At 43.8% G+C, this 16,191-nt stretch overlaps 1 protein-coding gene across 2 annotated transcripts; it reads left to right on the top strand.

Annotated features, from left to right (window-relative positions):
* The first annotated feature begins 10,834 nt into the window (after positions 1-10,834).
* LOC115204951 (transcription cofactor HES-6) lies at positions 10,835-13,259 on the top strand. 2 transcript variants are annotated; one of them, XM_029770526.1, is made up of 4 exons: positions 10,835-11,263; positions 11,402-11,501; positions 11,609-11,687; positions 12,513-13,259. In XM_029770526.1, exons 2-4 carry the CDS (start codon positions 11,496-11,498, stop codon positions 12,908-12,910), a joined length of 483 nt encoding a protein of 160 aa, XP_029626386.1. In that variant the 5' UTR covers positions 10,835-11,263; positions 11,402-11,495; the 3' UTR covers positions 12,911-13,259. The 2 variants fall into 2 exon arrangements, with proteins under 2 accessions (XP_029626386.1, XP_029626385.1); XM_029770525.1 differs by having other exon boundaries at positions 10,842-11,263; positions 11,402-11,497.
* The last annotated feature ends 2,932 nt before the right edge of the window (positions 13,260-16,191 follow it).

The following is a 16,191-nucleotide window of genomic DNA, read 5'->3' as shown; positions in this document are numbered from 1 at the left end:
CGAAATTTGTTAATAAAAAACAACAACATTTGCCTACTTAAATATTGTGAGAAATTAAACTCGATATTTCTCTAAAGACATCTTGTTCAAATTTGGCAACAAATAATACATTCACGTGCCTTACTTTAAAATCGACCCTCTATACTGCCATCACAAATCAAGAAAGTAACATACAATGTCGTGTTCTAGAACTCTTGTAATGTTCTACTTGTTATTATGACGCTGTTGAATAATGTATTTATTATGCACAGAGGCAGTGTCATCACATGGCTGAGTTTTGGCCAATACAGGAACATGCAACAATGCAACATTTCTGTGTGCATTTTCTAAATAATGGACAGCTGACTCTGATAGGCTAATGGTATAATTATGTAAGCCTAATTTCAAGTTTACTGGGTCAGGGCAGTTCTAGGCTGGCCTATATATTACAACAGAAATGAACGGCTATTTACAAGTTCAATGTGTATTTATGGAATCATTAAAAAAAGAGACCACCTACAATAGGCATGGGAAATAAATATATTTTGGGTTCAATGCAGAAAACAGCGCGATGAATAGACGTGAATAGATGCTAACTGTGACGGTTATGTAGTCAGGCTGTGCCTTGGAGTGCGGACCAAAGGCTCAAAGTGATTTCAAGCACCGATTGAAAATGCCTTTAAAACATATGCGACCAACAAGAAAATGTCCGTAAAGTAGCTAGCCTACATTTGTTACAAATTTAGGCAAATATGCCAAGGTTAGGCTAGCCTATCAATTAAGACCAATTAGTAGACTACATTATAACTGGTTTAGCCCATTATTATTCCATTAAAATAAGGGCTGTCTGTAAAACAATATTTAGCTAGTCTAAAGTTGCAACATATAATTGAACACTGCTATTGAAGCAGGTTTAGGCCCACACCAAATCTTCAGATTGTGCTTGGACATTCCATAATATTTCATTGTTAGGCCAATGGAAAATAAGTGTAATCGCCAATTGTTGCATATCGGATAAAATGTGGCTGGATCATGTTGGGGAAAACAAGATCCTAATACCCCTGCCATCATTCTTTCTAAGGTCTTCGAAAGCCAAGTTAACAAACAGATCACCGACCATTTTGAATCCCACTGTACCTTCTCCGCTATGCAATCTGGTTTCAGAGCTGGTCATGGGTGCACCTCAGCCACGCTCAAGGTCCTAAACGATATGTTAACCGCCATCGATAAGAAACTTAACCGCCATTGATAAGAAAGTACTGTGCAGCCGTATTCATTGACCTGGTCAAGGCTTTCGACTCTGTCAATCAACCCATACTCATCGGCAGACTCAACAGCCTTGGTTTTTCAAATGATTGCCTCGACTGGTTCACCAACTACTTCTCCGACAGAGTTCAGTGTGTCAAATCTGAGGGCCTGTTGTCCGGGCCTCTGGCAGTCTCTATGGGGGTGCCACAGGGTTGAATTCTTGGGCCGACTCTCTTCTCTGTATATATCAATGATGTCGCTCTTGCTGCTGGTGAGTCTCTAATCCACCTCTACGCAGACGACACCATTCTGTATACTTCTGGCCCTTCTTTGGACACTGTGTTAACAACCCTCCAGACGAGCTTCAATGCCATACAACTCTCCTTCCGTGGCCTCCAACTGCTCTTAAATATAAATAAAACTAAATGCATGCTCTTCAACCGATCGCTGCCCGCACCCGCCCGCCCGTCCAGCATCACTACTGTGGACGGTTCCGACTTAGAATATGTGGACAACTACAAATACCTAGGTGTCTGGTTAGACTGTAAACTCTCCTTTCAGACTCACATAAAACATCTCCAATCCAAAGTTAAATCTAGAATTGGCTTCCTATTTCGCAACAAAGCATCCTTCACTCATGCTGCCAAACATACCCTCGTAAAACTGACCATCTTACCGATCCTCGACTTTGGCGATGTCATTTACAAAATAGCCTCCAACACACTACTCAACAAATTGGATGCAGTCTATCACAGTGCCCTCCGGTTTGTAACCAAAGCCCCAAATACTACCCACCACTGCCACCTGTACGCTCTCGTTGGCTGGCCCTCGCTTCATACTCGTCGCCAAACCCACTGGCGCCAGGTCATCTACAAGACCCTGCTTGGTAAAGTCCCGCCTTATCTCTGCTCGCTGGTCACCATAGCAGCACCCACCTGTAGCACGCGCTCCAGCAGGTATATCTCACTTGTCACCCCCAAAGCCAATTCCTCCTTTGGCCGCCTCTCCTTCCAGTTCTCTGCTGCCAATGACTGGAACGAACTACAAAAATCTTTGAAACTGGAAACACTTATCTCCCTCACTAGCTTTAAGCACCAGCTGTCAGAGCAGCTCACAGATCACTGCACCTGTACATAGCCCATCTATAAATATCCCAAACAACTATCTCTTCCCCTACTGTATTTATTTATTTTGCTTCTTTGCTCCCCAGTATTTCTACTTTGCACACTCATCTACTGTCAAATCTACCATTCCAGTGTTTTACTTGCTATATTGTATTTACTTCGCCACCTTGGCCTATTTGTTGCCTTTACCCCTTATCTCACCTCATTTGCTCACATTGTATATAGACTTATTTTTCTACTGTATTATTGACTGTATGTTGTTTTACTCCATGTGTTGTTATATGTGTCGAACTGCTTTGCTTTATCTTGGCCAGGTCGCAATTGTAAATTAGAACTGTTCTCAACTTGCCTACCTGGTTAAATAAAGGTGAAATAAAAAAATAAAATAAAAAAAATTCCATCACCATGCTTAAAAAGTTGAATAACTACAGCCATCAACACTATAAAGGGGTCGCTGCGAATTTGACAGACACTACAGGCAGCAAAGTCGCAAGTAGCCTAAGTAACTGTACTTCATATTGCAGTACACCTACTGTAATCTAAATACAATATCAAACCAGGTACTGTGTAATGACACAGTACAATACCATAGAATTGACTTTATTATACTTCTTTTAAAAAGGACATGCTACCTCAATCTTAATGAATTAATGGATGGACGGCTGAATTAATGAAATTCATGGAGGGGATTTGGGGTTTGTAAGTCACAGTATTTTACTGTAATAACATGGGATTGGTACAAGCAGGTCAGCTGTGAGGTACACCATATCAATGAATATGTGCTGTTTCACTTCCAAGAGGCCTTAACAAAGGCATCCAAAGTATAAGTGACTACAGGGCAAAACAGACCAAAAGAACATGGCAAAATGCTCAACCAGATTTAAGGCTTGCTGCCACTCCAATCTGTCCCCTATACATTTGAAAATGATGGTGCACTACTAGCACATACTGGTTAAATTGTTAGGCCTACAGCACTCTTACCAACGATAGCCTCTTAAAAGACATGTCTCAAAATATGTCAATGAGCCAGCCTATCATGCACCCACTAGGACCAAAGGTTTTTGGCACTCCAAAAATACTGTGTATCCTGTGGGATGGAATTACAGTAGCTATCGAAATACAGCAATTATTTCCCTGCCTACAACATTTTCCCACAATGCACCATAATTTACAGTATGATGCAGTTTAACATTTCACAGTATTTTACTGTTGATAATACTCAAAATGACCTATAAATAACAGTGTAATAACAGTGTGTTAATACACCACTAAAGTTTTAAATGTTCTCACATTATGAAGAGGTAGATTTACTTTAGAAGGATATAATGTTTTTGATTCAATTAATAGATTGGCATGTGTAGAGCGATAGTAGTCTAATAGATGGATAGTAGTCTAATATGGAAAATAGATCATTTCTGTCACGTCCTGGCCAGTATAAGGGTTAATTGGTATTGTAGTTTGGTCAGGACGTGGCAGAGGGTATTTGTTTTATGTGGTTCAGGGTGGTGTTTTTGTTGTAAGGGCATTTGATTTAGTATTCTGGGGTTTTTGGGCACTGTTTGAGTTTCACGTATTTCTATGTTGATCTAGTTAGTTGTATGTCTATGTTTGGTTAATTGGGGTGGACTTCCAATTGAAGGCAGCTGTGTGGTGTTGCCTTTGATTGGAAGTCCTATATTAGTTGGGTGTGTTTGTCTGTTTAATTGTGGGAGATTGTTCTGAGTTTAGCCTTGTACCTTGCCAGACTGTGTGTTGATCGGTCGTTCTCTTTTTGTTATTTTTGGTGTTCATTTTTGGAGTCAATAAACCTCAAGATGAGCTTACACATACCTGCTGCGTTTTGGTCCTCCTTAACCAACGACAACCGTGACAGAATCTCCCACCAACTAAGGACCAAGCAACAGAGGAGAGGGGATTTCGAGTTGGACTGGCGGGAGAGATGGACCTGGGAGGAAGTTCTGGACGGGGCTGGACCTTGGCACCAGGCTGGGGAGTACCGTCGCCCACGGGAGGAAATTGAGGCAGCCAAGGCAGAGAGGCGGAGGTACGAGGCCTTGGACGTGCTGAGGGAGAAGCACGAGAGGCACCCCCAATAATTTTTTTGGGGGGGCACACGGGTAGTTTGGCTAGGCCTAGGAAGAGCCGGAAGCCAGCTACCCGTGGTTATATGGAAGAGCGTTTGAGGTGGAGAGCGCCATGTTTCGCTGAGGAGCGCACCATCTCACCCATACGCACGCACAGTCCGGTGCGCGTTATTCCAGCCCCTCGCAGGTGCCGTGCTAGAGCGGGCATCCAGCCTGGTAGGAGGATGCCTGCGCAGTGCATCTGGTCGCCGGTACGCCTCCGAGGACCAGGCTACCCAACTCCCGCTCTACGCACGGCTACCATCAGGCCCCTGCACAGCCCAGTCCGCCCTGTACAAGCACCCCGCTCGTGCAGGGCTACTAGTTCCATCCAGCCAGGACGGGTTGTGCAGGAGGTAAGCTCAAGACCGCCTGTGCGCCTCCATAGCCCTGGGTTTCCAGCTCCTGTCTCTCGTGCGGACCCGGAAGTACGTCAGCCCAGTCCGACTCGTCCTGTTCCCGCTCCCCGCACTAGCCTGGAGGTGCGTGTTCCCAGTCTGGTACGCCCAGTACCAGCACCACGCATAAGGCATCTAGTGCGTAAACCCAGCCTCGCCAGTCTAAAGTCACCAGAGCTGCCCGCCAGTCTAAAGTCGCCAGAGCTGCCCGCCAGTCTAAAGTCGCCAGAGCTGCCCGCCAGTCTAAAGTCGCCAAAGCTGCCCGCCAGTCAACTGCCCGTCAGTCAAGAGTCGCCAGAACTGCCCGTCAGTCAAGAGTCGCCAGATCTGCCCGTCAGTCAAGAGTCGCCAGAACTGCCCGTCAGTCAAGAGTCGCCAGAACTGCCCGTCAGTCAAGAGTCGCCAGAACTGTCCATCAGTCAAGAGTCGCCAGAACTGCCCGTCAGTCAAGAGTCGCCAGAACTGCCCGTCAGTCAAGAGTCGCCAGAACTGCCCGTCAGTCAAGAGTCACCAGAACTGCCCGTCAGTCAAGAGTCGCCAGAGCCACCCACTAGTCAGGAGCTGCCAGAGTGGCCAGACTGCCCGGAGATGTCAGAGTGGCCAGACTGCCCGGAGATGTCAGAGCGGCCAGACTGCCCCGAGCTGCCAGACTGCCCTGAGCTGCCAGAGTGGCCAGACTGCCCCGAGCTGCCAGAGTGGCCAGACTGCCCCGAGCTGCCAGAGTGGCCAGACTGCCCCGAGCTGCCAGAGTGGCCAGACTGCCCCGAGCTGCCAGACTGCCCCGAGCTGCCAGAGTGCCCCGAGCTGCCAGAGTGCCCCGAGCTGCCAGAGTGCCCCGAGCTGCCAGAGTGCCCCGAGCTGCCAGACTGCCCCGACTGCCTGGAACGGCCAGAACCGGAGCCACCTCCAGATATAGGTGGGTCGGGGAGGGGGGGTGTAGCACAGTGCCGTCATTGACGGCAGCCACCCTCCCTTCCCTCCCTTTAGTAGGGGGGAATTTTTGTTTTGTTGTTGTTTGGGGTTGTTTTTCTTAAGGTGCTTCCGGGGTTAGCACCTTTAAGGCGGGGGGTACTGTCACGTCCTGGCCAGTATAAGGGTTAATTGGTATTGTAGTTTGGTCAGGACGTGGCAGAGGGTATTTGTTTTATGTGGTTCAGGGTGGTGTTTTTGTTGTAAGGGCATTTGATTTAGTATTCCGGGGGTTTTGGACACTGTTTGAGTTTCACGTATTTCTATGTTGATCTAGTTAGTTGTATGTCTATGTTTGGTTAATTGGGGTGGACTTCCAATTGAAGGCAGCTGTGTGGTGTTGCCTTTGATTGGAAGTCCTATATTAGTTGGGTGTGTTTGTCTGTTTAATTGTGGGAGATTGTTCTGAGTTTAGCCTTGTGCCTTGCCAGACTGTGTGTTGATCGTTCGTTCTCTTTTTGTTATTTTTGGTGTTCATTTTTGGAGTCAATAAACCTCAAGATGAGCTTACACATACCTGCTGCGTTTTGGTCCTCCTTAACCAACGACAACCGTGACAATTTCATTGGAAGGATGGATGAAGGGATTGAGACTGACAGGACAGAGAGTAAAGGCCTATTTACAGTTGAAGTCAGAAGTTTACATATACTTAGGTTGGAGTCATTAACACTCGTTTTTCAACCACTCCACAAATTTCTTGTTAACAAACTATACTTTTGGCAAGTTGGTTAGGACATCTACTTTGTGCATGACACAAGTAATTATTCCAACAATTATTTACAGACAGATTATTTCACTTATAATTCACTGTATCACAATTCCAGTGGGTCAGAAGTTTACATACACTATGTTGACTGTGCCTCTAAAGAGCTTGGAAAATTCCAGAAAATTATGTCATGGCTTTAGAAGCTTCTGATAGGCTAATTGACAACATTTGAGTCAATTGGAGGTGTACCTGTGGATGTATTTCAATGCCTACTTTCAAACTCAGTGCCTCTTTGCTTGACATCATGAGAAAATCAAAAGAAATCAGCCAAGACCTCAGAAAAGAAAATGTAGATCTTAACATGTCTAGTTCATCCTTGGGAGCAATTTCCAAACGCCTGAAGGTACCACGTTCATCTGTACAAACAAGAGTATGCAAGTATAAACACCATGGGACCACGCAGCCGTCATACCGCTCAGGAAGGAGACGCGTTCTGTCTCCTAGAGATGAACGTATTTTGGTGCGAAAAGTGCAAATCAATCCCAGAACAACAGCAAAGGACCTTGTGAAGATGCTGGAAGAAACAGGAACAAAAGTATCTATATCCACAGTAAAACGAGTTCTATATTGACAGAACCTGAAAGGTCGCTCAGCAAGGAAGAAGCCACTGCTCCAACATCACCATAAAAAAGCCAGACTACGTTTTGCAACTGCACATGGGGACCAAGATCGTACTTTTTGGAGAAATGTCCTCTGGTCTGATGAAACAAAAATAGAACTGTTTGGCCATAATGACCATCGTTATGTTTGGAGGAAAAAGGGGGAGGCTTGCAAGCCGAAGAACACCATCCCAACCGTGCAGCACGGGGGTGGCAGCATCATGTTGTGGGGGTGCTTTGCTGCAGGAGGGACTGGTGCACTTCACAAAATAGATGGCATCATGAGGAGGAAAATTATGTGGATATATTGAAGCAACATCTCAAGACATCAGTCAGGAAGTTAAAGCTTTGTCACAAATGGGTCTTCCAAATGGACAATGACCCCAAGCATACTTCCAAAGTTGTGGCAAAATGGTTTAAGGACAACAAAGTCAAGGTATTGGAGTGGCCATCACAAAGCCCTGACCTCAATCCTATAGAACACTTGTGGGAAGTACTGAAAAAGCATGTGCGAGCAAGGATGCCTACAAACCTGCATCGTTTACACCAGCTCTGTCGGGAGGAATGGGCCAAAATTCACCCAACTTGGGAATCTTGCGGAAGTCTACCCGAAAGGTTTGACCCAAGTTAAACAATATAAAGGCAATGCTACCAAATACTAATTGAGTGTATGTAAACTTCTGACCCACTGGGAATGTGATTAAAGAAATAAAATCGGAAATAAATCATTCCCTCTACTATTATTCTGACATTTCACAATCTTAAAATAAAGTGGTGATCCTAACTGACCTAAGACAGGGAATTTTTTACTAGAATTAAATGTCAGGAATTGTGAAAAACTGAGTTTAAATGTATTTGACTAAGGTGTATGTAAACTTCTGACTTCAACTGTATTTCTTCCAATTTGGCCAATATTAAAGGCTTATTCAAAAATAAGATAAATGTTGCTGATGTGGCAGTACGTGTCCCTCTATATGCTTTTCCAATGCGCATTTCAAATCTGATGTTGCAAGTGTGAATTGCCTTATATATATATGCCTCTAGATCGGGAATAAATAACCTAAAAAAGCGGATGTAGACGGGCACACTGGCCCAACAGGAATGATTGTGTTCCTCATAATTAGCAGCCAAAACGAGCGCCGCTTAGGGCGTCTGGAAATGGGAACTATTGTGGCATTGTCATTCTCACGCTAATTCTGATCACGGGGACGGGCGACCAAATGGTAATAGAGAGAACAGCAGGAAAGGGCGCGAGCACCTCTTTACAAGTTGGCCTTTTCATTCGGGCTCTCTGATATTCTCTCCACTGTTGCCTCAACGATTTTGACGGATTAGTTGATTTTTGGCCCTTCTGTGCCACCAAACCATAACAAGATGGAACTTTCTATAAGTCCCCATTATAGTGCCTGCAAAAATGTCACAAATTGGCACTCCAACATTGAATAGACTAATATAGGTTAGGATAGGCTATGTGACACTTGGATCAATTAGGTTGGCCTATATAAAAATGTGATCCACGAAAATATTTTTGCCTTGTTACACTATATAGATATAGTCCTGTGAACGAAACACGTTTTTCTGTCGGTGGTCGCTGCTCTCTGGAAAAGGACGCATGCGTCGCGGCCTTGGGTATTTATGTGTGACCTTCTGAAGGACGTTTCCTAGTGACGAGACAGGCGGCTGACTGCACGTGGGTCGCGTGACCGGATGTCCCATTGCGCTTTGTATGGTCAAAGGCCTCCCCAAAAGTCACCCAAGTTTTCTAGAGTTTCACAAGAGACCTCACCACTCAGTGTATTCATCAGCCACAGCCTCTTCAGAAAGCCACCCATTGTGACTGTATAGGCCTACCGTCTGGATTTATAAGTGGTTTGGAAAGTGAACTCATTCCGGTCCACTAATTCAAAGCCTTGTACACTTGCCTGTTGTCTGTCAGTGCCAAGTACCTACTGAAGGTTTGTTAATTATTAAGGCTCTGAGGACCACATTCCTTTTAGCCTAAATTAATCTATGGAATAAAAAACAACAATATCATCCATAGCCCAATGAGCTAAGCTGTTTTGACATGTCATCTGTTGTTAATAGGCTACCATTCAGGGTTGGGTCACTTCTAATTGATGGCATCCAATTCAGGCATCAGGAAGTAAACTGAAATTCCAATTAAATTATTATTATTTTATTTTTCAATGACTTCTAATAAACTGAAAAGTAGAAGCTATTTATTTTCAAAAGCTGTTTAATTTTTGTATTATAAATTCAAATTACTTCCTGAATTGACTGTCTTCAATTCGAATTGACCACTTAATGCTACACTGTTTCATGTTTGCAAATTCAACAAGTGTTATGCCCACTAATTTCACAACTAGGCCCATATGCTATTCTTATGCATCACAATGTGATATAAAAATATAGCTCATGAATAATCAATAAAGTGATCAACGACCACACATAAGCTATTGCTCATACTGACACTTTATTGTGATGGTCACACACCTGACAGAAAAACAGCGGTCAGGGCGCACCTGCCCTAACTTCCCATGAATCACTTCCTACTCCGGCGCTCACTGAGAGAGAGAGCCTTCTCCCAGTCTGGACCATCCACTTGTCCTTCCACAGGGTTAGTACTCTCTTCATGGTGATTAGGTTCGGCTGAATACCGCCCATTGTTCGGTGGGGTTTCCCACGTTCTAGCGTTCGCCCGGCAGTCGCGTCAAGTCAAACACAGAGCCGTCGCCATGAATCCCTTAGCCAAAGGCCAGCTCGCAGGAGGGACATCTGTCCGTGTGGTCACTCTGACATCTGCTCTCCCTAACTCAGAGTTAGAAAAAATTGACAACATATGTTTAGCTTACCGTTTTCAAACCCTTCCTCTATCTGGCTCAGGCTAATCAAAGTTGTAAGTCAAAATATATATATTCATTAATAATAAACCATGATCAATATCCGACAGGATGTTCAAGTCATTTATCCTTGTTGATATTAGACAACCCAAAGAGCATGTGGAATTAGGCCTAACTACCCCATCCATATCCCGCACCTGCAGAACCACTAGGGGCTGGGATTTCATTTTATTTCAAACAAATTCAGAACATGAAACAAGCACTTACAATCGATGTATTGAATTTTAATCAATTAATTAGATTGAAATCTGACCAACTTTTGAAAATCCGTTGAGGAGCCTAGACCTATTGAATTGCTGAACGAGGGCAGAGTTGAAAATAGTTTGAAATAAGCTTCATTAACTTTGAGTGTAATTTCCATAGGCTTTTCAGTCATGAACAAAAACAATATCCCTTGCCATTGCGCGAACATCATTTAGGGTACATCTCAGGAAAAGCATATAGGCTACATTCAATAAAAAATATTGACACTTTTCGTTATAGGCTTTTGGCGTAATTTTTCTGAACAATTAGTTTATGCTTACTCTTCACTCAGGATTTAGTCACTAAAGTTTCTCATCATCAACACTTCCCTGACCACTTGCCAGTTTCGACAACGATACAAACTGATAACAAGGGCGTTGTGGGTATTTTTTCTATGTGAGACTTTTCTCGGGTAAGCCTAATGCCGTCCCATTTCATTGGCATGAATAGTCAAGGGGTCCCTGGTGTAACCACGGAAATGACTCACTCTTGTTCGGCCCTGCAAATGAAAATCCTGAGGGGACCCGCGCGCTTTGCGTCACGAGAAAGAGAGAGATAGAGAGGATAGGGGGGTTCAGGGTGGACATCTGTCTCTTGTGTTTTTCTCCGGGGCGGGTAACTCAGCTATTGAAAAGAGGCAGTGACCTGTCATCCCTGACTGATGGGATCGGGCGCTGGGAGCGACCCCGTGTGTGGGAAAATACCTCAGCCAAAAAGCTCGAGCATTCAAATGCTAATTGTGCCCTATAAATAAGAGCAGTGCGTGGTGCGGAGGGCCTTACAGACCCTAGACTCAGCCGGGAGAGGAGAGCTATACCGAGCTACACAACTATACCGAGCGTAAAGGAGAGATGACAGCCAGCACCATGGCTCACAACGTGGGGAAACACTCGAGTGCCAAGGAGGAGAGAAAGGTATTGCCTTTGTTCCCGTGGATATATATATAAACCTAATCAACAGGTGTCTTTTATCGGATATGCTCACACTTAGTGATTGTCTGGTCCAGTTTGTGACTGTCTGGTCGCCATTAACCCATCGCTTTCCATCTCTAGTTGCGTAAGCCGCTAATTGAGAGGAAAAGACGGGAGAGGATGAATAACTGCTTGGATCAACTGAAAGAAACCGTGGTCGGGGCGTTCCGTCTTGATGTGGGTAGGCCTATATACACACTTTAATTGTTATAAATGCTCAATTATATGGAGTGTGAAAGACACAGTGTAAGTTATTTGTTGACCCTAACTTTCCATTTCCCCCAACAGCAATCGAAACTTGAAAAGGCGGACATTCTAGAGATGACAGTGAAACACCTGCAGAATGTTCAGACTCATAGATTCAGTGGTAAGTGTCCGATCAAGTGGCTTGACTGAAGGAGAATGCAAGTGCCAGGAGAGTTTTCAAAGTTGTGCCTGCATGTAATACTCTATGTAAGCAGCTGGGGCCGTGTCAGCACGTTGGAATGTTAGACACATTTAATGGAGACTGGTGGGAATATTTTCATCAGTGATTGAATAACAGTCAATAAGAACAATAAGAATAATCATGTGAGTATTAGTACTCATATAGCTTTATTATTTCATTTCGTTTTGATCCATATTCTTTCTTGGTTTCAACTTAAAACAATTGATTAGTCAAGTGTTTCTTAATCCTGTTCCTGGGCACTCAAAGGGGTGCACATTTGTGTGTTTGTCTTAGCACTACACACCTGTTCCACTAATCAGCTCATCATCAACCCTTAGTGGAATCATGTGTGTAGTGCTGGGGCAAAAACAAAAATGTGCACCCCTTTGAGTGCCCAGGAACAGGATTAAGAAACACTGCAATTCATTATGCGAGTGGCGCAGCAGTCTAAGGCACTGCATCTCAGTGCAAGAGGCGTCACTACAGTCCCTGGTTCAAATCCAGGCTGTATCACATCCGGCAATGATTGGGAGTCCCATAAGGCGGCGCACAATTGGCCCAGCGTTGTCCGGGTTTGGCCGGAGTAGGACTTCATTGTAAATAACTGTTTGTTCCTAACTGACTTAACAAGTTAAATACATTTAAAAAATATATAATAATTACTCATTTATTTTGGGCAATAGGCCAGTTTGGGTGCAATACATCCTGCCACCAACAGATGACGCTATGACCCATGTTTGACCCAGTGTCTCCTCCCATCCACAGCAGACCCCACCTTAGGCCTAGATGCACAGCAGAAGTACAGCACAGGCTACATCCAGTGCATGCACGAGGTCCACAACATGCTGCTCAGCTGCGAGTGGATGGACAAAACTCTTGGCTCCCGCCTGCTCAACCACCTGCTCAAATCCCTGCCCCGCTCCAGTGAAGAGCGCCCTTCTCAGGCCAACCCCAACCTCAGGCCTGACGCCCACCCACCCAGACAGGGGCCTGGAGCCCCCACTACACCCCTCAGAGGGGACCCCAGGTCTGGGAGGCAGGGCCAGAGGGAGGGGCCCCTGTGCCACATGGTGGGGCCCCAGGACAGCCCCCTGCTCCTGCTCGGGAGCCCCCAGCTCCTCAGCCCCCACCTGGGCATGCTGGAGATGTGGAGGCCCTGGTAAACTATACGGGCGTGCTGGATCTTTACGTTAGAATCTCCTCTGTTATGTATCTTATAGATATGCTACTCAGAAGACATTGTGTTGGATTGTGGGGTGGTTGTGTTCCTGATCTAGGTGTGCTATATATACAGACCTTTCAGTACTTCCTCTCCGAAGTCTACTTTCCGTAGCCTGCATTGTAGAAGGCGCTTATTAATATCTTTCTTATATTTATTGTATTAATGTCTTTATTTATTAAATAATAAGAAAACATTTAGATTCTTAGCTCTAGTCCATCACAAATAGCTTTTGTTCTGCTCCCTTCTTTGTTGTATATTATTAACCAATATTAATAGAAATGTGTATGCAATTTCTGCAGTTGTTATCTATTTTCTTTATGCGAACACACACACACACACACACACACTTTGTCATATATATAGAGGGCCGTTTTTATCCTATCAACATCATGAGATTAATCCATGTTAAAAAATATATGAATGATGCTGAGGCCTACAGCTACTACAATATTATAGTACATTTATAAATGGTTAAAAACGGTTAGGCTTATAACATTCATTGTATTTCATTTATTAGACTCTTGCTTGCAGTGTGAATGAATATAAGCAAATGGATTTAGTAATATTAAATTAATTACCTGGTCCAGTTGGACTGGCCATAAAGATACAGGTAACTGCCAAAATAATGGAAACCCTTGAGTAAACGAGGGATTCAAAGTATATTCCACACAAAAGTGTGGTTCCTAAGTTAATTAAGCAATTAACATCCTATCATGCTTAGGGTCATGTATTAAAAATGTCCAGTTACCTATTATTTTGGCTACCATGGCTAAAAGACATCTCAGGGACTTTGAAAGAGGAGTCTTAAAAGAGCATGGCAGGTTTAAAGTGTGTGTCACCAGATCTCAACCCAATTGAAGATTTATGGGAGATTCTGGAACAGCACCTGAGACAGTGTTTTCCACTACCAATAAGAAAACACACAATTATGGAATTTCTCAATGAAGAATGGTGTCACATCTCTCAAACATTGTCCCAGACACTTGTAGAATCTATGAAAAGGCGCATTAAAGCTTTTCTGGCAGCTCATGGTGGCCCAATGCGGTAATAAAACACTTTATGTTGGTGTTTCCTTTATTTTGGCAGCTACCTGTATACGATGAGGAAATTAGGTTGTAGTTTTGAGGCTGCGTTTACACTAGCAGCCCAATTCCGATATTTTTTCCACTAATTGGTCTTTTGAACAATCACATCATCTTTTCTCATCAGATCTTTTTCAGAGCCGATCTGATTGGCCAAAAGACCAATTAGTGAACAAGATCAGAATTGGTCTGCCTATCTAAACGCAGCCATAGAGACATCAACAAGTGTTTGGTTAATCACTGGTAATATTTGTGTCGGGCCTACTGGTAGTAGTAGAAGGAAACACGTTCATAATTATTTTCAACTACAGTATAGGCAAATCATTATTTGTTTACAATAGTGAATCATTTTTTCCCGACAAATGAACGTTATGCACAGGCCTACTGGGTGCATTTTAAAGAAATTATTGAATTCGAACATTTAAAACGTTGCTGTAGTACATGGTCCCTCTCCTCCTGACTATAAATCTATAATAATTGGCCACAGAGCTAATGAAGCCCCCGTGTGGTGGCAGAGAGGGGAGAAAAGAGAAGAGATGGAGAAGGGCGCCCGATCCCTCTGCGCTTTCTCGAACAAAAGCGGTCCGAGACAGCTGCTCTCCCCAGTCCAGACCATTAAGAGGAGATCTGGAGCGGAGCGTGGGGGTGGCGAGGTGCCAAACCCCTCACTTCAAAGCCTCTGGACACGGCCTTCATTTAGGTTGTATATTTGTTATTGGTGCCTAATTGCTGTAGCAAAAACCTTGTGTGTAAAACTCACTCGTAATGGTATCATGTTGTTTATCTGGTGACAGGACACATTTTCGTGCTTGTTAAGATAGACACAAATGCGCTATTGCGAATTTGCGCATGTCAATGCGCTGTACATATGTACACATGCAACGAGGCCAAATGGTTAAACACTTTTATCAGACAAACAAATAGACAATTGTGCGTAAAAGAAAACTATAGTGCACACACAGACAGTGAAATTGGGATAATGGATAAGAGTCAATTTGTAGACATAACATAGGCTGCGTTTACACAGGCAGCAGCATTCTGATATTTTTACACTAATTGGTCTTTTGACCAACCAGATCAGCTCTTTTGTCAATAATTGTGCAAAAGATCAGAATTGGGCTGCCTGTGTAAACGCAACCATAATAACCCAATTGTTATTGAACATAAGCCTGAAGCTATTTTGGAGGTATAACTGTAAGGGATGAGCAAATACAAACATGCATGACTTTTAAAGATTAACTTTTAAAACTAAGTCGGGTCTATTTAGCAGGTTTTGGGAACCTATTTGTTCTGTGCGTTTTAAGGGGAATGTGGCATCTGAGAGTGCAATTGCATCCAAATCAGAAATCACCAAAGGGAGAGAACAAATGAGGCGCAGGCTAACACCTGTCGCTTTCTTTGGGGAAGGGCCCTTAATTCCCCGGCTGATTCAGTTTAGGCCAAGGGGCCTCTGCCAGCAGCTGCCAACTGAGGCATCGCGTTACATCCGAGAGCCCGCGCTGGGGAAATCTTCAGAGCCCTGAACAGGGACATACAAAAAATGGGACTGGGTAGGGCAAGAAAATATTAGAAGAGAAAAAATGACTCAGTCTTGAGATAATCAGCAGTCAGGATTTGAAATAAATAAATATATTGCAAATACTCCACGTCCAAAGAAATGTCTTTCTAAAATGTTTTTTTTCTACCTATGGTATCTGCATAATATCTCTCCGTGTTCTGCCATAAATAGTTCTATTGGCCTACCTGGTGAAATACATTGGAGACATTGGCGCTTTGATAACCCAATGAATAATGAATGGATATATCATTTGTGATAGCCTCTGTCCCATCCTATTCCTTTTCACAGAATATAGCCTATACCGTAGTTATCTAGGACACAAACAGATGGTACAAAATACGTGTTAATACCATGCAATGTTATCTACTTTTTTATTTCTTTTTCCCCAAAATTGTCATTATTTCTTAAATTTTAGCCTAAATTAATAGCCTTCGGTTGAACAACAAAACCACTGACGCCAGATACGCAACCCAAAATATGAATTATTGTGACCACTACTGATCCTCACCGCGCAGCAAGGGCTGGCCGAAGACAAAGGAAAGGGCTCTGATTGGCTCACGGTGTGTGCACTGTTGTCCGCTG

Source organism: Salmo trutta, chromosome 13, assembly GCF_901001165.1.
Source record: "Salmo trutta chromosome 13, fSalTru1.1, whole genome shotgun sequence".
NCBI lineage: Eukaryota > Metazoa > Chordata > Actinopteri > Salmoniformes > Salmonidae > Salmo > Salmo trutta.
This window is presented reverse-complemented; position numbering and strand designations above follow the sequence as displayed.

Coding starts and splice junctions, on each gene's coding strand:
- LOC115204951 (XM_029770525.1), top strand. CDS start 11,201: ATGACAGCCAGCACCATGGCTCACAACGTGGGGAAACACTCGAGTGCC. Junction 11,264..11,401: donor GTGCCAAGGAGGAGAGAAAG/GTATTGCCTTTG, acceptor TTCCATCTCTAG/TTGCGTAAGCCGCTAATTGA. Junction 11,688..12,512: donor TCAGACTCATAGATTCAGTG/GTAAGTGTCCGA, acceptor TCCCATCCACAG/CAGACCCCACCTTAGGCCTA.